At 63.3% G+C, this 18529-nt stretch overlaps 3 protein-coding genes across 3 annotated transcripts; 2 read left to right on the top strand and 1 right to left on the bottom strand.

Annotated features, from left to right (window-relative positions):
* The first annotated feature begins 32 nt into the window (after positions 1 to 32).
* On the top strand, positions 33 to 5204 carry LOC136786461 (deoxyribonuclease-1-like). The gene is made up of 8 exons (XM_066977893.1): positions 33 to 2417; positions 2938 to 3026; positions 3147 to 3230; positions 3351 to 3466; positions 3886 to 3998; positions 4467 to 4621; positions 4698 to 4794; positions 5044 to 5204. Exons 1-8 carry the CDS (start codon positions 2118 to 2120, stop codon positions 5095 to 5097), a joined length of 1008 nt encoding a protein of 335 aa, XP_066833994.1. The 5' UTR covers positions 33 to 2117; the 3' UTR covers positions 5098 to 5204.
* A 2051-nt stretch (positions 5205 to 7255) lies between these two features.
* On the top strand, positions 7256 to 11642 carry LOC106033361 (deoxyribonuclease-1-like 2). Its single transcript, XM_048067022.2, has 9 exons — positions 7256 to 7571; positions 8222 to 8441; positions 8729 to 8817; positions 9753 to 9836; positions 9988 to 10088; positions 10195 to 10307; positions 10508 to 10662; positions 10758 to 10854; positions 11508 to 11642. Exons 2-9 carry the CDS (start codon positions 8295 to 8297, stop codon positions 11556 to 11558), a joined length of 837 nt encoding a protein of 278 aa, XP_047922979.1. The 5' UTR covers positions 7256 to 7571; positions 8222 to 8294; the 3' UTR covers positions 11559 to 11642.
* Positions 11643 to 11786: 144 nt separating this feature from the next.
* ECI1 (enoyl-CoA delta isomerase 1) lies at positions 11787 to 18384 on the bottom strand. Its single transcript, XM_066977887.1, has 7 exons — positions 18258 to 18384; positions 17686 to 17805; positions 16707 to 16834; positions 15932 to 16078; positions 14511 to 14632; positions 13958 to 14136; positions 11787 to 12302 (listed from the first exon to the last, which is right to left on the bottom strand). Exons 1-7 carry the CDS (start codon positions 18295 to 18297, stop codon positions 12136 to 12138), a joined length of 903 nt encoding a protein of 300 aa, XP_066833988.1. The 5' UTR covers positions 18298 to 18384; the 3' UTR covers positions 11787 to 12135.
* Between the last annotated feature and the right edge of the window lie 145 nt (positions 18385 to 18529).

Genomic DNA, 18529 nt, shown 5'->3' with positions numbered 1-18529 from the left:
GACTGCTGGCCCCGAGGAGGCCCCCGGGCAGGGGGGGGGGGGGCGTCCCGGAGGTCCCGGCTGCCTGCAGCGGGCACGGCCCCGTGGGAGGGCGGCCAGCTGCGGCTGGAGGCCGGGAGCGGGGCAAGGCCGCCGGGCAGGGCAGGGCCGAGGGGGCGGTGACAGCCCCGGAGCCGGCCGAGGGCCCCCCGCCCCCGCCAGGCGGGGCCGCCCCCCGGGGACCCGTGCGGGAAGGCGGCCGGGGGGGGCGCGGTGCCCCCCTCACGGTACCCCGGCACCTCCCGGCGCGGAGCGCGCACCGCGGCCCCTCAGGAGCGGAGCCGGTTCTGGCCCCAGGGGCCACCGGTGGGCCCCAGCACCCCGCCACCGGCACGGGGCCAGTGCTGCGGGGAGGGCTCGGGGACGGGGAGCCAGCACCGGGCAGGTGCCGGAGGCAGGGAACGCTCTCGCCTCGCTCCCTCGCCTCGTTGACGGGGACTCGCAGCTCTGCTGTCCTCGCGTCCCGTGGGCAAAGCTGCCCGCAGGGACGTGGGGCGGCTCGGAGCCGCTCCTGCTGCCCGCAGCCCCGCTGCGGCCGCTGGACGGACTCGGCCGTGGCCCGCGTGCCCCGGGCCAGCTCATCGAAACGTCGGGCGAGGTGTGGTGTTGGTCAAATAAACGCATTTTCAGACAAACCCCAAAAGGCCGTGCCTGATGAGGTCTTTCTCCTCCAGCGGTAGCCGCGGTGAGAGCGGCCCCGTGCCCTGCACTTCAGAGTTGGCATTACCCATGCGGGGTTTATTTACACCTTGGAGATCTTTGTCAGCGTTTTTATCGATCCAGACCTATTCTTGGCCTTTCTCTGGACCTGTGGCTGGAGATACCGGTGCTGGCACTGACTGAAAGAGCTGCTTTTTTATTTTCCACTGAAGAGACCTTTGTTTCTGCGAAAAAATGCCATATAGAGCCTGAGGCCTTGCACACTTATTGGCTGGGCGACTCTTTGGCAAAGCGCGTGTGTTCCTCCCCATAAATGCAGGTGCAGCTCTTCCTTCCCTTTCCAGAGACCAAGGACGGCACCAAAGGTACGTCAGGCTCCCCCTTCCTCCCGGGCCCGAGGAGCGCACCTCTGCGAAGGCACTTTCTGCAGCTCGGGTTATTTTTGCTGGGATGCTGCTCGGGGTCTGATCCTCGGTGCAGTTCATGAGCATCACCCGAGCGTCTGCCTGTGCACGCGTACGGGCACCTGTGGGTGCCCGGGCACTGCCTGGGAGCCGATGGAGGCGGATGGGTCCCACGGGAGCAGGGAGGACTGGCAGGGGTTTGGGCTGTTGGTGGCACTGCCAAGTTGCAGCACCACCAGGAACTGTGGCATTACAAATTTGAGCATTTGCAGTTGTAGCAAGGATGGAAGTGGGCGAAGGGGAGCGCTTCTACTAGACCGGCTGCCCCAGTGGCGAAAACAAGCCCGGGGCGCCCTGAAGCTGGCTTTATTTCCTGGTCTTAGCAGCAGACTCATTATCAGACACGGACACTGAGGGCAGCGCTGGTCCCAGCGGTGCTGGGTGCTCAGGGTGCGTGGGTTTGGCCGGGGTTCAGATCCCATCGTCTGGGCAGGATGTGGTAAAACATTACCCCGGGGAGCTCAGCGCCATGGGAAATGCTTCCCAAACGCCTTTCCCTGGGGGTTGGACCGGCTGTGCTGCCTCGGAGCGGGGTCCCATAGGGCTCAAGCCGGGGTGAGGATGGGGCAGCAGCAGTGCTTGGGGGCAGCAGCTGGCAGAGCAGTGTTGGGTGCGGGGGGACCCTCACCCACCCCAGGGAAGAGTGCTCCAGGTGCGGAAGGACATGTGCAGGGGTGCCGGGGGTGTCCAGCCCGTGCTCTGTCCCAGCACAGCTGCTGTGGGGTCTTTTGGGTCCCTGGCGCAGACCTGGGAAGGGATGGGAGAGGCACAAGCTGAGGGACTTTGGTGTCCCCTCCCAGCGGGGTCACAGGGAGGCGGGGAAGCCCACGAACGCCTGGGCAGGTGAGGGTCCCCCCAGGAGGCTGGGGAGCAGAGGGACAGGCAGGATGAGGCCCCGCGTGAGGCAGGGGCAAGGATTCAGCCGTCCGGTCGGCAGCTTGAGGCTGCAGCTGGATGGTTGGAAGGGGTCCTGGTGGTTCGCTGCAAAACGGATGCCTCCCAGTGAAACCAGTAGGGCCAGTGGGAATAGTCCAGCCGCCCTCGTCTGCGCCAAATTCCCCTCCTGGCCGGGCAGGCCGAGCTCATCCCTGCCCCTCCGCACGCAGGATGGCGGCCTCGAAGCTGCTGCTGCCGCTGCTGGCTGCAGCTCTCCTGCTGCACGGGGCCGCTGCGCTGAGGATCAGCGCGTTCAACATCAAGGCGTTTGGGGACAGCAAGATGTCCAACCAGACCATTGCAGATTTCATCGTCTCTGTGAGTGCCGGGGGGGAGAGGAGCAGTCCTGGCCACGCTCCGGTCCCTGAGAGGCAGCTAGCCTGGGGCCGCCAGACACCGACTTTCCGTAGATATGTCCATGCAGGTGTCCATGCATGCACCTACCTGTGCCTCCATCTCCCTGTGCCTCCCTCCACCCACCCGTCTGTCCATGCACACACCCCACACCCATTTTCCATGCCTCCATTCCCCCCCCCCCCCCTGCTCTTCCCCCATCCCTGTCTCCAGCCCGGGCCGCCTCCGTTCTCGCTGGCCCGGCTGAGGACAAGCGCTGCCCACTGCCGCCCAGGCTCCTCCGAGCAGCCCGTGTGGGTGCAGGGGGCAGCCAGGAGGGTGCTGGTGGACCCGGTGCCCCCCCCGCAGTCCCTCCGAGCCAGAGGGAGCTCCCTCCCCGCTCGCCTCCCCACTGGCACCCGTGGAAGCCCAGCCCAGGCACCCACGGGTGACCCCGTGAGGGGCTCCCAGCCGCGGGCGAGCAGCTCTGAGCTTGTGCCCCCAGATCCTGTCGGAGTACGACATCACCGTGGTGCAGGAGGTGCGGGACGCCGACCTGAGTGCCGTCAGGAAGCTGATGACCCAGCTCAACAGGTGACCCCGATGGCGCCGGGACAGAGCCTGGAGAGCCTCTCGCTGCGCTGGGGCCAGACAGAGCCCCGCGGGCACCGGCACACTGGGAGCCTCCTCACCCTCCCCACGTCTCGCTCCCAGTGCGTCGCCGTACCCCTACAGCTTTTTGGACAGCGTCCCCCTGGGGCGGGGCAGCTACAAGGAGCAGTACGTCTATATCTACAGGTGAGGGCCAGCGGGAGGGGAGGAACGCCACCAGGGCCAGCTGCTGACCCCTCCAGCGGCTCCCAAGGGGAGGTGAGCACCTCTGGGTCCCCGCTGCGGCTGCCCGCTCTCCTCCCCCAGGTCAGACATCGTCTCCGTGCTGGGAAGCTACTACTACGATGACGGCTGCGAGCCCTGCGGGACTGATGTCTTCAGCAGGGAGCCCTTCATCGTGAAGTTCTCCTCGCCTACTACGCGTGAGCAGAGCTGGGCAGCCCCGGCACCGCTCCCCCCCGGCCCCTTTGGGGCTGCCTGCACCTGGCACAGGGGCTCCACTGGGCTCATTCATTGCTGTGGGGGCTTCTCCCACCCGTGGGTGCCCAGGGGCCTGGGTGCCTGCCTAGCACGGCAGGCACTGTGTGCTGCTTCCCACCGTGTGCCGCCTCCCACCGCGTCCCATCTCCTGTAACCTCCTGTTGCCCGCCATCTCCCGTCACCTCTCGTTTCCCACCTCGTGCCACTGCCTCCCCCGCAGCTCCGCGGGGACACGCTCCCACACTCCCCTCTCTCTCCCACCCCCACCTCCTACCTGAAACCAACGGAGCTTGGTGAAGGGACAGGAAAAAAGCTCAGGGGCTGTCCCGGCTCCGGGTGCTGACAGCTGCCTCTCCGGCAGAGCTGGAGGAGTTCGTGGCAGTGCCCCTGCATGCGGAGCCCAGCAGCGCGGCGGCCGAGATCGATGCGCTCGCCGACGTCTACACGGATGTCATCAACAAGTGGGCGACCAACGTAAGTGGCACCGGGGAGCCCGGCTCTCTCCCCAGGGCAGCGAGGTGGGCTGGGACACGGCTCCGGGGCCTTGGCACGTCCCAGTGGCTGTCCTTGGATGGATGCATCCCGTGGGAGACCTCATGCACCCATCAGAGCGGGTGCCACCCGGCAGTGTCTGGGCAGGGAGGTGGGACACAGCTCCCGGGTGGCTCCGACGCCCTTCCTGGGGGCTTCCCCCCACACACTGCAGAGAGCCAGGTGGGTCGTGCTGCCCTGCGTGATTTTGGTCAGCCTTTGCTGCCCCATAATGGCCATGCTGCAAGGACTTGGCTCCGGCCACGCTGACCGCAGAGCCAAGGGACGTTCGGGACAACCTGGGGTGGGCAGGGCTCATCACGGGCGCAGGATCTGTGCGCTGCGGGCACCGGGGCCACCAGTCCCTCCTGGGGTGGCCTCGGGTGGGCTCAGCGCGGCGCTGCCCCGCAGAACGTCCTCTTCCTGGGCGACTTCAATGCCGACTGCTCCTACGTGACCGAGGCACAGTGGCCCTCCATCCGCCTGCGCTCCCACGAATCCTGCGAGTGGCTCATCCCTGACAGCGCCGACACCACCGTCGGCAGCACCAACTGCGCCTACGACCGGTGGGTGCCGCGGCGGTGGGTGCGGGGGCTGCCGGCGGGGGTCCGACGGGTGCTGACCCCCACGGTGCCTCGGCAGCATCGTTGCCTGTGGCTCCGCGCTGCGCCAGGCTGTCGAACCCGGCTCCGCCACCGTCAACAACTTCCAGCAGACTTTCCACATCCAGAACAAGGATGTGAGTGAGGGGCTGGGGGAGGCCGGGGGGTGGCAGGGTCCTGCTGGGGGCCAGGGCACACAGCCTGCTCGCACCACAGATTTCACCCAGTGCCACGTTAATCCAGCCCACAAAGCCTCCGTGTCCGTCCTGTGAGCGTGTGCATGAAATCTGGGGATTGGAGCAGAACATTTGGGCCCCGGCTGGCCACGACGATAATACCAGGTCTGGACAAGCAAAGCCACCTCTCTGCTTTCCCCCTGCACTCAGGCTTTGGCCGTCAGCGACCATTTCCCTGTGGAGGTGACACTGAAAGCCCGCTGAGATGTGCGTGGTGGTCACCAGGATGCCACGACACAGACGCGTGTCCCTCGCGGGAGTCCCTGCACTGCCAGGTTCAACGAAGCTTCCTGACTTCTCGATCTGCTGCACGCTGTCCCTGCACGGAGACAGCCTTCTGGGGTCTCGTGGCTGTGGGGTGCTTTCATTAAATATTTGCTATTTTCAGCCTGTGCTGCTCTGGCTGGAGCTCGCTCAGACGGCAGCTGGGTGCTGCGAGTGCCCTCTGTGCGCACCCCCATATCTGCGCCGTCCTGTGTGTGTGCGTGCCGCCGTGCACAAGCACTCCCACACACCTGCTGCCTGATGCACACCCTCGTGTGCAAACCCTCTTGTGCACGCTCCTCCGTGTGCAGTGCACACCACCCCGCGCACACGTGCACCCCGTGCACCCCCAGCCTCCTTCGCACTGTCCCGTATGTGCACACCTGCGTTCCCCCGGGCTGCAAGTGCCCGTGCCCGTGTCCCCACAAGTTCCTGTACACACACACACGTGTGCTCACGCAGCCTCCTCTGCAAACCTCCCCCTCCTGGGTGCTGTGGGGCTGCCCCACACGTGTGCCTCCAGCCCCACACACAGGTGAGCCCTTGCCCCTATCCCCTAGGGCTCATTGCCATGTTTCCACACCAAGTTTTGGGGGCACACCCCAGGGCATGAGGATGATTGGCAAAGCAACCCCTGCTGGAGCGTGGCGATTGGGTTGGTGGGTGCTTGGGGTGCTGAGCTGTTTCGCCCCCGTCTCTCCAGCCCCCACCCCGAGCTTGGTGTCCCCCTGCAATGGGGCAGCCCCGGCATGGGGGGCTGCAGCTGGGAAGGTCCCCGGGACCTGGAGCCTCCCTGCTGCTGTCGAGAGCCCAGGAAATTTCCCTGCTGTGGGAAGAGCAGCTCCTGTCTGAGCAAGCAGCAAAGCGGGGTGTTGGGAAGGGCCTGGGAGGGTCCAGGCGGGTTTCCTCCCCCTTGCTGAGTCGCGGGATGCCTCCAGCTCTTCTTCCAGCTCATGGGGCCGTATCCTGCTGGAGCCCGCAGGGCGTCTGATGGGCACTGGTGACGGTGGTGGGAGGTGGAGGATGTGAGTCAGCTCCCGGCGCAGTGGTGCGGTGCCTTCCTGGGGGTTTCGGTGCCTTCCCAGGGATTTTGGTGCTCCTGGCACAGAGCCACCTCGTCCCGTTCCACGCAGGGAGGCACGGAGCTCTGCTCCTCGTGGTGGCGGCCGACCCGCGACGGAGCAACGAGCGTTGGAATGGGCAGCGCGGTGCTGCAGCCCCTGCTCAACCCCGGGCAGGGGGATGCGGAGCTGTCCTGGGAGCACTGGCCCCATCCCAGCGGGACACCCGGCCGAGGGGGATTGACCCAGCACCTGTGGGGGGAAGCCCTCTGGCCAGGCAGCAGTCACCGTGCGCATGCTGCCGATGGGGATCAGGACGCAGGAAGCCCCCGGGCTGGGCACGAGGCCGCTCCCCTCCACCTGCAGGTGGGGGGGTCCCAGCAGCTTGGTTTGCACCTGGAGGGCCCCCGGGTGTCCCGGCAGCACCTGCGGTGGGGCGCCAGGCTCAGAGGAAGATGCTGGAAGAGAAAGAGGAAATGCTTCTCCCAAAGGAACTGGGCCACTCACCGCCTGCAGGGATGGTGGAAAGCCCGAGCTGAGCAATCCTGCAGGAATTCCTGGATGCGTCTGAGGACACTGGATTCACCCATGACTGATCGCGAGGATGCTGCCCCAGTGCTGTGTGCCGGAGCCCGACAAGCCCCGGCATGAGGAACCGTCACCTCCCCGGCCCCGGCTGCCGGCCACGCACCTGCCCCGCCACCAGCACCCCCCAGAGCCCAGCGTCCTCGGCTGGGCTGGCGCAGAGTGCTGGTGGCACAGGGGATGCCAGCCCAGCACCAGCACCGGGGCTCGGTCCCAGCCATGTCGCAGCTTCCCCAGTGGGATGGGGTCAGCGCCGCGTCCTGGGGCTGCTTGGGGTGGCTGATGGGGCAGGGGCTTGCAGCTGGCCCCTCGCACGGAGGCTCGCAGTGGCGCCGATGGCTTGACTGGCTTGACCCGAACAACCCCGCCATTTCCTCATGTCCCTTCTAATTACGTGTCTGAATCACCTGCATTAAAGCCATTACCCCCAGCCACCCGCCCTGCCGCTCGGCACGACGCCGGGGTGAGGAGCACTGCGAGCTGGGCACCCCCTGAGCGCCCCCTGAGCTCCGCGTGCCCCCAGCCCCACTGCGCTGCCCCACCGCCGCCGCTCCCCCCGGGTGCCCTCCACGGCGCTGAGCAGAGGTGCTGACGCCGGCCCCACCCTGCCGCTGTGCGGGTTTTGGTTTCCCAACGTGGGAAGGAGCCCAAACCTGTGCCAAAACACCCACGGGGGTGTCCGACTCATCCTGCTTTCCCAGCACCTCCGCTGGGAATAAAACAGCCCTCCTGCGGCCGGGAGGGCAGAGGTGCTGCGCGCTTGGCACGGTAAGGATGGAGCTGGGGCTTGGTGCCTCTCGCGGCCGTGGCGCGACGGGCTGGGAGCTGGGGCAGCCCCGAGGTGTGGGCAATCACTCATCGTTCGGCCATGGAACTGGAGGGACTGGGATGGCTGGAACTGGGATTTGATTCCTCGCTTTCCGAGACCATTGAGTGGTGCAATTCCAGCGCAGAAAGCTCCCAGCTTTGGGGAGCACCAGGGAAGAGGGGATGAAGGGGGACCGTGGCCACATTTAAGGATGCAGAACAGCAGAACAGGGTCAAGAGGGGACTGTGAGCAAACTGAAGGATGCAAACCAGCCTGGGGTGCGGGTGGAGGGGGCTGGAGCATGCAGTCAGAGCAGGACAGCCCCATGGGGAGCGGAGCCGGGAGCTGGCTGATCCCAGGGCTCACGGGCGACGGGCAGAGGCGCTTCCCGGCTGATTCACTGCGGCAGGACGGGCTTCGTCTTCCTCTGGGACCGGCGACCCGGCAGACAGCCCGGGCTGGCTGCACGGGCTGCCCCAGGCAGCACGGCCAGATCCAGCTCTTCTGCCCCGGCCGAGCACAGCGGAGCGGTGGCAGTCCTCCGTGGGCTGCGGCATGGCAGACAGGAAGGACCTAAATGGATTTCTTCGCTTTATCCCCAAACATGAAGCATATTTCCAAGCCCAGAGCAAACCCTGGCTCCGATTGCTACTTCCCTGCGGCTCAGCATCCCTCCCAGCAGGATGGGGACCTTGGTGCTGACACTGTCCCTGCTGGCTGCGGCTCTCCTGTGCCCAGCCACCGCCACGCTGCGCATCGGTGCCTTCAACATCCAGGCGTTTGGTGACAGCAAGATGTCTGATGAGGCCGTGGCAGGCATCATCGTCAACGTGAGTACGGCTGGTGCTGCGCGGGGACGGGCTGGGTGCATGGAGCCAAAATACAGCTCCTGTGCCAGGGACATGGCCATGGCTGGACATCTTCCTGGTGCCAGGGATGTCCTGGCTTGGTGGAGGGTAATGTGGGTCATGTCAGGGACACCCTGTGTTCCCTCTGAGCCTCTCTGGGGACATCTGCCTCGGCACCAAGGGACATGTGGGTCACCCTGGTGCTGCCGTGGGGTCCCTGCTCACCACCCTAGCACCCCGAGCCATTGCCATCGCTCCTGTCCCCGCAGGTCCTGCACCGCTACGACATCGTGCTGGTGCAGGAGGTGCGTGACTCCGACCTCAGCGCCGTCACCGAGCTCATGGAGCAGCTCAACAGGTACGAGCAGGGCCGGGGCTGGAGCCACCCGGCAGCAAAATGCTGGCGTTAGGCAGGGAAAGCAAAGCTGCTTGAGCAATAAAAGGCAAACAAACAAACAAAAAAAAATTGGAAGAGCGTTTGTTTTCAGAAAGGGGAATAAGAGAAAATGCTGGAGCTTTGTGAAATGAAACGGGGAGGAACAGCCTGGAGCTCACTGGGCACTGTGCCGAAGCTTTGAGCAGCCGCTGTGAACGATCCAGGGGGAAAAGGGGTACAAGTGGTGCAAAACCCTCGTGAAAGCTGAAATCACACCTGAATGCAGGAGATGGAAAGGAGCTAAAACTGTCACATCGAGTCTGAAAAATGCAACAGGACAGGGCAAAGCCGAGGCTGGGGATAAAGACGTGGGGGCGAAGGGCACGTGGTGGGACCGTGGCTCTCCGGGGGCTCCGCGTGGCCAAACCTGACAAATCCATGGGGTGGCAGAGGGGGCTGTGCCATGGGCACAAAGCTGCAGGTAGCCCAGGCTGCCACGGGCATGCAGGGGACCCAGTTCTGGGCGAGGGCCGGGCCCGGGGTGGAGGTCCCTCCGCAGGTACGCCCGGCCCGCACCCTCGCCCCTCCGTTCCCCCCTCCGGCATTACCACAAAGCCACCGCGGCAGCGAGGGTGACGCCGCGCCCCACGACAGCCAATTAACCTCGTTTAACTTGGATGCAAATGACTATGGGGAGCATCCCTGCAGAGCAATGGGGGGTCAGGGACCAGCCCCGTGTCCTGCCGGGGCGTGGGGAGGATGGCTGGGGTCACCACGCGGCGGTGGGGACGGCAGGTGGCTCGCGGTGCCGCCCGCGGCGGGGCTGCGGTGCCCCTGGGGCCAGCAGAGCCAGGGCCACCCCAGGGCTGTGCCAGCACTGACAGCCACGTCACTGTCCGTCCTTTTCATCTCTGCAGCGTGTCCTCATCCCCGTACGACTACGAGATCAGCGGGCCCCTGGGACGGGAGAACTACAAGGAGATGTACCTCTTCATCTACAGGTAACGGGGTGGGCGTGCTGCTGTCCCACCTCGGGTGCTGCGAAGGGGACGCAGGGGCCAGGATGGCCCCACGTCACCTGCTGGGGCTCAGGACACCAAAGCCACCATGGCAGGGCCAAGCCCCAGCGTCACCGTCCCCTCGGTCCCGCAGGACGGACGTCGTGTCGGTGGTGGACACCTACCAGTACGAGGACCCGCAGGACACCTTCAGCCGGGAGCCATTCATCCTGAGGGTCTCAGCGCCCCACACCAGTAAGTGGTGGGAAGGCGGGGGACGGTGCCAGCCCCTCTCGGGGGGGATGCACAGGGTGCCCATGGGGCTGTGGCCACGCGGGCTCACACATCCCTCTCCCCACAGAGGCAGGGGAGTTTGTGATGGTGCCGCTGCACTCGGCCCCGCACGACGCTGCTGCTGAGATCGATGCGCTCTACGACGTCTACCTGGCCGTGGTCAACAAGTGGGGGACCGATGTGAGTACCCCTGGCAGCACCGGGCCCCGGGCACGGCGCGACCCACGCCGAGTCCCCGCTCCCAGCTGAGCACGGTGGGCACAAGGGCGTTGGGGCCGTGGGCCCTGCCACAATGGGGCAAAGCCGGCTTCAGGGCTGGGACGGCCGGTTTTGGGGCAGAGGCAGCCCTGCCATCAGCCCCCGTGCCGCCCTTCCCGCAGAACATCGTGTTCCTGGGGGACTTCAACGCCGACTGCGCCTACGTCAAGCCGAGCGACTGGTCCTCCATCCGCCTGCGCACCAGCGACGTCTTCAAGTGGCTGATACCCGACAGCTCCGACACCACCGTGGGGAAGTCAGACTGCGCCTACGACAGGTCAGCACCACCACCGCGTCCCCGGTGCCCCCCTGCCTGTCCCCCCCCGCCGGCAGGGGCAGGAGCGGCACCCACCGCGCGTTGCTCCCTTGCAGGATCGTGGTGTGCGGTGCCAAGCTGAAGAGGAGCATCGTGCCGAACTCGGCCACTGTTTACAATTTCCAGCGCGCATTCCAGCTGGAGCAGGAGGAGGTGAGCAGGGATCACGAACTGGGGCTCAGGGTGTCTTTGCTGCACCCGGAGATGCCCGGGGCAGTGAAGCCAAGTTGCCCCAGGCAGCTCCGGGTGCACCAAAGACATCCTGACACCGCGGGGCTGCCAGCATTTGTTCAGGATTAGGCAGCCCAGCTGCAGCAAGGTAGCTGCTGCATTTAAGTGTCAGCTCAAATGCGGGTTTAAAGCAGCCTCAGCAGCAGCCCAAGGCGGCTATGGCCATGGCACCTGTGTCCCTGCCCCGTGCCAGGCTGTGGGGACACCAGCAGACACACACAACTCCTCACATTAGGCGCGCTCCCCTCCTGGGGCACAGCAGCCACCCACATCCAGCTAACGTGGAGCCCCGGGTGCTGGGGGACCCACGGGTGGAAAAAAGAGGGGGAATTTGGGGTTATTGCCTGTCCCTGCGGTGAAGAGATGAGCGTTTTTGTGGCCTTTCACGGGTAGGAGCAGGCACGGCAGGGGCAGGACCTCACGACTCCAGGGTTGGGGTTATCCTGTCCCCTGCCAGCAGGCAGAAGGGTCTCGCACAGCAGTGACAGCTGCCCCTACAGCCCCACCAGCACCACGAGGGGTCAGGGCTCACCCAACCCTTGCGTTACACCTCCCCACCTCTCGCCCTCCTGCAGGCCCTGGCAGTCAGCGACCACTACCCGGTTGAGGTGAAGCTGACGGCTTGAGCTCCTCCTGCAGCCGCAGACCACGATCCAGCTCCAGCTCCCACGACCACCCCCACGAAGGCGCTCTGCAGCCCCATCCACGAGCCCTGCACGTGGGCTGCTCCCGAGTGCGGTCTGGAGAAGGGTGACAGGCAGCCCCCGGGGCTCCCGGCAGAGCCCCCCCGGTCCGCCAGGATCCAGGGGGCAAGCAGTGACCGCAGACAGGCTCAGGAGTGAAGCACCCATCCCTACCTCATCAAAGACTTTATTGACAAATTTCATTTTCACAATTAGCTGTTGGACAGGAGGGAGGACATCCAAGGACCCTCAGGCTGAGGCTGCAGTGCTGTCAAGACTCTCCCTGTCTGTTCCTTGGGTGAGCTGAGCAAACAGCTCTCCCTGCTCTCAGGAAGGCAGCAGTGGTGTCAGGCACTCTATGGGGACTACCGGGAAGGGTTGGTTGGGGCAGCCACAGGAGCAGGCAGCACGTCACCAGGCGCTGACACTGCAGATGGCTTCAGCGTGAAAGTCTACACCTACTGCAGTGTTTTGGAGGGTCATGAAAGCTCCTGGGACCGAGCCCCAGCTGGCTGGCTCCTCAGCTCTTCTTCTTCTTCAGCATCTCCATGTACATGCGGAGGGACTTCTGGATAGACTCTTTTGAGATGAAGCTGATGAAGTACTGAATGTCTTCTTCCCGGTGAGCTACCAGGCGGTCCAGCACTGCCTTCCTCATCATGGTCTTGGTGAGCTGACGGGCATGGTCTGTGGAGAGGAGAGTGAGGACAGGGGGCATGCACGGTCCCCACTGTTATCAACCACCTCTCGGCCCCTGTCACCACGTGCCAGTACCTCCAAAGCAGAGGTCGTGCACACAGAAGGGCTGGTGGGCTCTTTAAACCAGCAGGGAAAGGTGTAAGAACAACCCACCGTCTGGAAGCTGAACTGGATACATTCTCATACAATAAATTGTGAACTCTATCCCTTGGTGGGGAAATGACTGAACTACTGGGACAAATTACAGAACGAGTTGTGCACCCTCCTTCTCTTTGCACCCTCTAGAGCCCAGCCCTCACCCAAATGCCCGTCGCTGGGCTCAGGACAGCAGTAACTGAACAAAATTCTGTTATCTGAAACTGCTCTGGCTCCAAGCTCTCCCAACCCAGACCCCTTTGACCTCTGGGAAGACATTCTGTTCGTGCCATACATGCCATTCAAAAGCCAGCAGCATTGTCCCCACCAACTGCAGGCTCTGGGCTGCGATCCCTGCTCCAGCCTGCATAATTCAGCACAGATATGGGGATGCTGCTGGAGCAGCGCTGGTTGCTGGAGCCAAGGCCTCAAGCACACATCTGCTCACGCCCTACATGCAACAGTGCAGACACAAATCTATTGCACTGATGTTGCAAACATGCTCTCAGTGTGTGGCAACAGGAACTGTGAAATGAGGGTGAAATCCCACACACTGAGAACCCAAAATGGCTTCAGCACCTTCATGGGTATCTTCACCCAGACAAACTCGTTGGCTGACTTAAGGCTCTGCAGAAGGACCTGCATGGTGCCTCCTGGAAGCCACGAGAGAGCACAACAAAGGCATGCTCCCCACTCTCAGGGGCTGAGGACCAGCTGGTTTCACTCTAACACCAAGACAGCAGGGCCAGAGAGATGTTTAGGGACCCTCTTCCAAGACCAGGACACTTAAGTGACAGTCCTGGGACCTGCCCATTTCTGCCCAGTTCCATTCAGATTTCTACAGAACGAACTGCCAAGGGTGATACCTAGCTGCACCTAACTGCAGCCCTTCAGAGGTGGCACGCAATGGGATAAAACAAACCTAGCTGTGGGCTGTGGAGAGCCCTCTCCTGGCCCAGGAGCCATGGAGCAGCCCACACACGCACGCATTTGCTGTCTGTCCTAACGCCCCCAGCTCCACCTCAGCTAAGGGAGTACTAAGAGCTGATCCACACCGCTCCTCCAAAGGGCAGGCTGGCAGCCACCCAGGCACTCCCACCCACCTCAGCCCTGCAGGATTTTCCTCTCCCTCCAGCAGAGCAGGATTAGCTCATATGCCGGGTTAACGCCTCCGCTGACAAACAAAGGGATCCAGTTTGAATCTGGAGCTCAGGCACCTCCGGATCAACTCAGCAGCGCTGGCAGAGTGAGCTGACCTGGAGGCAAGCGCCTTGTGCACCCAGCACACCGTCCTGTGTGGCAAGCACATCCCTGATAGCCCAAGGCTGCTTGGACCGCTTTGCTGAGCTTTCCTACCTCCCAGCCACTCACACCTCCAGTACCAACAGATACGTAGCTCCCAGGTACCAGCCTCAATGCCTCTCTCTCCTACACGGGTAAAATCCCCGCTTCTGCATTCGGTCACTGCCCAGGAGGCAGCAGCAGTCTGCAGGAGGTGCCTCCCTTACCGGGAAGAGCCAGCCACTGCTGCATAACAGCTGTGGCCCTGTCCTTCAGCTTCTCCTCTGGCACCAGCTCGTCCACAAGGCCAATCCTGTGGGCCTCAGGTGCAGAGTGGAGGGAGCCCAGCTGGAGGGAACGTTCAGCAACTCGATGTCCCACAACGTTGACAAATGTGTCCTTAAACCTAGAAGAGATGGGAGGAAAAGCTTTTGCAGGTACACACCCTGTACCCACAGAAAAGCATACTCCCAGACCGAGCGTGACCACGGAGATCTCCCAGCACTAGTTTTAGAGTTGATCGCGGAGTCAGGACTGAGATCCTTGCGAGTGGAGGCTGCAAACAGGACGTCAGAACGTTCCGCAGCCTGAAAACTTTTCAGATACATACAGGACAGGACAAAGAAATGAGGTACCGCACACCCTGCGACTACCTGAACGCTCTGTTGGGAAGGACACACAGAACTACATCTCAGTGGCCAGTTACAGCTTATTAATAAACCCTGTGAACTCTTTTTGGAGACCTACTCATAACAATAGAAGTGAAAGACACTGGCCTACCAGAAGGGAGCCACAATGCCCAGCTGGGCTTCGTTCAGGCCAATGCTGAATTTGGGGTTCTCTGCCATGATTCTGTAGTCACACGTCAAGGCAATGAGACAGCCTCCGGCCGGACTGGATCCCTGGCAAGGAGAAGGAAGGAGTGAGTCTAGGTCAGCCCTTGTGCTCTAGCTACAAGTGTCCACGTGCCCCGTTTTCTCCAGAACAGGGAAGACATACAGTGACAGAGCTGCCGTGGCCAGAGCAATGTTCCCCCCTCCCCAAGATTCCAACCACCTGATTTAAAACAGCCACTAAAGAAGAAGATTTCTGATATGCTTACAAGAGTTTATCCTTTCTTTTTTCTTTTCTTTTTTTTTTTTTTGGTGCTCTCTGTTTCTTGCAGTCCACAGCCTGGCATTTTCTTATGATTTTCTTTAGTAAGACCCTCAATGCACACAGAATGTCTTATGTTTTCTGTGCAAGGGTTTTGTAACACCATCCACGTATAAAACTTCCATTTCAGCCATGACTCAGTGATTGCTTAGCCCTGCATAGGATGCTTGTGGGATGCTGGTCAGAGACCCAGCCACCTTCAAAGACAGCCTACTGGCAGACGCAGAACCACGAGCTGCCAAAGCAGCACTGCACTGAAAAATGGAAACAAGACAGCGTGTGGGTAACATGTCTGTGGAGCACTTCCCTGCTGGCCAAGAGCTGTGGCTGGAGAAGCACAAGCCAGTGAAAAAAGGACTAACGACGTATTCCACTACCCAGGGTCCAAAGCACCACTGCCCAAAGGGCTGAGGATAATTCTTCGCAGCGCTGCACGGCTCCCTCCCCATCTCCTCCCCTCCAGCTATCAAAGCAGCGCAACAGCCAAACAAACAACCCTGGGCAACTCTGACAAGTCTCATTTGTGAAAAAGCAGATGGTATGCACGTGACAGGCGTCCTTTGGACTCCTCCTGCCCTGACTGCTGGGCTTCTCTGGTACTCACCAGCCACGGATGCCCCCCTGAGCTTTAACACTGGCCTACAGCCCTCCTCCTGGCTCTCCAGCATGCAGGACAGGCTTCCAGATGAGTTCCTGGGGCCGGGAATGGCTCTTGCTGCAAAAAGCACTGCTGTGCCACTGACATCTAGGTCCGAGCCCCCCAGACACAAGTGCTGTGCAAGCTCTCCAACACCACCAACGCGCTGCTACACCTTCGCAGCATGCGCAGCTTACTCGGAGCCTGTGACATCGCCCGCTTCCATGCATTCCCACACCCCAGTGCACCAAACCTACCGACACGTACTTTGCCCAGACATCCCAACGCTGCATTTGTTTCAGCACTGGCAAGCCTGATTTTTTGGCTGTCCCTGCCCACACACCACAAACAAGCCCAGCAAGCGACAGACCACGCGGGGCGGCTAGGAAGGCAGATCTAAAGGACTTGCATTGACTGCAGCGACTGTCACCATGTTGGAGCTGTACAGCCGGAGCCACATCTCCTGCACGGCCCTCCAGAACTCAGCATAGTGCTCTGTGCTCTTCCCACACATCTCGGTGATGTCCAGGCCAGACGAGAAGATTTTGGGGACAGCCTGAAATCAGCAAAATACAAACATTACCCAGATTAGCAATGACCCTTTAACCTTCTAAAGCCTGGCAGTCTGTGGAAGGGGGATGCTCTGGTTAAACCTAACAGGGCCTTTTGGGGTTCTGAAACAACCTCCCCAGTGCTCCTGTGGCCTGGATCATTATGTCACCACGTCCTGCAGGGCTGGGATTCTTTGCTTGCACCAAGATTTTTCATCATCGCAGTCCCTGTGTGGGTCCAACAGCCACGTAGCACAAAACTTGCCCTGTCCCATTCCCGGGCATGACCTCGTACCAGCATCCCATCTGAAAATACATTCTGGCTTCCCTAGCACCTTCTGGGCAGTTCAAGAGATCTCAAAGGATTTGTCACGTTTGCAGATAAGCAGATTTGATTTTAATGCCAAATGACAATACTTCGTTGTTATTCTTGCAGTAGAAAAGGCCACAGAAGAAAGACCGTTGGCCTTTCAAGCATCCCTTGCCCCTGCTTCCAGAGCCAATTAAAGCTGCTTCCTGGTCCTCACATGCCAGGGACCGGGGAGCCAGGAGACCAAACACGAGCAAGGGAAGGGCACCCATGCCTGCCAAGTTGCCCTGCAGCTTGCACTGCAATCGCAGGGCAACACGTACGGATGTGAGGATCACGCCCCGGCAGGCCCGGTCGTTCTCCAGCTTCTCCAGGCTTATGCAAAACTCGGTGAGGAAGTCCAGGCTGAGGCTGTTAACCGGAGGGCTCTTAAACTTCATCGTCGCTACACCTGTGCCATGGTAAACACGGAGACATCAGAAACCCCTTGCCACGGCGGCATGCACCACACGTACACCTGTCTTGCCCAAGACAGGTGTTTCGTCTGCCTTCCTGTTTTCCCACTTTACCCAGATCGTACCTTTTCGAACTTCATTCTTTAAAAAGCCCCCAGAGCCCTGGGGCCAAGGGCAGGGCCTCTGCCTGCACCCCGATCTGCCCGCAAGCCCAGCTCAGCTGGCGTGAGCCCGCAGCCGTCCCCGCGGCGTTCGGTGGCCGTGCCACGCGTCCCAAGCCAGCCACCTTCAGGGTGTCCCCACCGCGCCGCTCCCTCCTCCCCAGCTCAGCTGGACGAGGCCAGGCCACCGGCTTGTACCGCACCCAGGGACTGGCAAGCCACCTTGGCCAGCGGCGTGGGGCGGACTCCGACCCCTCGTCCCTCCCGAGCAGCATGGGGGCCTTCACGAGCCCCCAGCTGAGTGCTCACTGCCTGCCGGGGACAGGACGAGGACGGGCCCAGCGGGCAGAGGCAGGCCCTGGGGCGCGCCAAGGAGGCACGTTCTGCTCAGCGCGGGGGCTGTGGCCCTGTGACAGCTATTCCTGGCGGCCAGCACAAGAAATCCCCAGCAGCTGCTCGCTGCACGAGCCCTGTGCTGCTCCGCCGGGTCCCCAAAGCGGAGACGACACCGGGGGGACAACGCTCAGGCACGAGACCCCACGGCAGGCACCCCACGGCGTCACCCAGGGGCCGCGTGCTGCTCGCGGGGGGGGCTCCCGGGCACACCGAGCGCCCGCCACCCGTGACACCCCCGTCCCCACCCCTGCTGCCCACGGCCCTGCGCTGCCCGGTGCCGCGAGCCGTACCTGCGCTCTCGTCCAGCTCCACCAGGACCCTGTTGTTGCTGAAGGCGCGGCGCTGGGCGGGCGGGGGGCCGGGGGGCAGCCGGGCGGCTCTGCCCCACGCCTGGCCGAGGGGCAGCACCCCTGGGGGCGGCGGGGGGGGGGGTGGGGGGTGAGCTGAGGTGAGGCGGGGGGCTGCGCCCCACGGAGCTGCTGCTCGGGGGGGGCGGCGGGCGGGGGGACGGGGACACCGAGAGGGGCGGCGGGGCGGCACCGCGGGGGGCGCGGGGGGCACGGGGATACGGGGGGGGGGATACGGGGGGCACAGGGGGCATGGAGGGCACGGGGTTACGGGGGGGGAGCGTGGGGGGCACGGAGATGGGGGGTGGGGGTACGGGGGGCGTGGGGGGCATGGGGGGCACGGGGATACGGAGGGTACGGGGGGCAAGGGGACCCGGAGTGGGGACACCGCGACGCACAGAGGGGGACGAAGGGGACCCCCGGGGGGCTGTGGCGAGGCCCCCCTCACCCCCGTCAGGGACCCGGGACCCGCCGCCCGCGGGGCAGGCACCGCACCGCACCGCACCGCACCGCACCTGGCCGGGCCACGCAGCGGGTGAGGGCCGGCGCCGCCATTTCCTGCCGGAGGGTCAAGGAGACGCCGCGGGGCCTGGGGGCGGGCCCGCCCCCGCCGTTAAACCCCGCCCCCGCCGTTAAACCCCGCCCCCGTTAAGCCCCGCCCCTCCGTTAAGCACCGCCCCCTCCGTTAAGCCCCGCCCCCTCCGTTAAGCCCCGCCCCCGCCGTTAAGCCCCGCCCCCCTCCGTTAAGCCCCGCCCCCACCGTTAAGCCCCGCCCCCACCGTTAAGC

Source organism: Anser cygnoides, chromosome 15 (assembly GCF_040182565.1).
Source record: "Anser cygnoides isolate HZ-2024a breed goose chromosome 15, Taihu_goose_T2T_genome, whole genome shotgun sequence".
NCBI classification, from domain to species: Eukaryota; Metazoa; Chordata; class Aves; order Anseriformes; family Anatidae; genus Anser; species Anser cygnoides.
This window is presented reverse-complemented; position numbering and strand designations above follow the sequence as displayed.

Bases quoted from the DNA above. Each gene is read 5' to 3' on its own strand.
- LOC106033361 (XM_048067022.2), top strand. From the start codon at position 8,295: ATGGGGACCTTGGTGCTGACACTGTCCCTGCTGGCTGCGGCTCTCCTG. The intron at 8,442-8,728 runs GTGAGTACGGCT...CTGTCCCCGCAG, and splicing joins TGGCAGGCATCATCGTCAAC to GTCCTGCACCGCTACGACAT. The intron at 9,837-9,987 runs GTAACGGGGTGG...TCGGTCCCGCAG, and splicing joins ATGTACCTCTTCATCTACAG to GACGGACGTCGTGTCGGTGG.
- ECI1 (XM_066977887.1), bottom strand. From the start codon at position 18,297: ATGGCGGCGCCGGCCCTCACCCGCTGCGTGGCCCGGCCAG. The intron at 17,806-18,257 runs GTGCGGTGCGGT...CGCCGCCCCCAG, and splicing joins CCGCTGCGTGGCCCGGCCAG to GGGTGCTGCCCCTCGGCCAG. The intron at 12,303-13,957 runs GTAAGGGAGGCA...TCCTCTCCACAG, and splicing joins GCAGTGGCTGGCTCTTCCCG to ACCATGCCCGTCAGCTCACC.
- LOC136786461 (XM_066977893.1), top strand. From the start codon at position 2,118: ATGGTTGGAAGGGGTCCTGGTGGTTCGCTGCAAAACGGATGCCTCCCA. The intron at 2,418-2,937 runs GTGAGTGCCGGG...TTGTGCCCCCAG, and splicing joins TTGCAGATTTCATCGTCTCT to ATCCTGTCGGAGTACGACAT. The intron at 3,027-3,146 runs GTGACCCCGATG...TCTCGCTCCCAG, and splicing joins CTGATGACCCAGCTCAACAG to TGCGTCGCCGTACCCCTACA.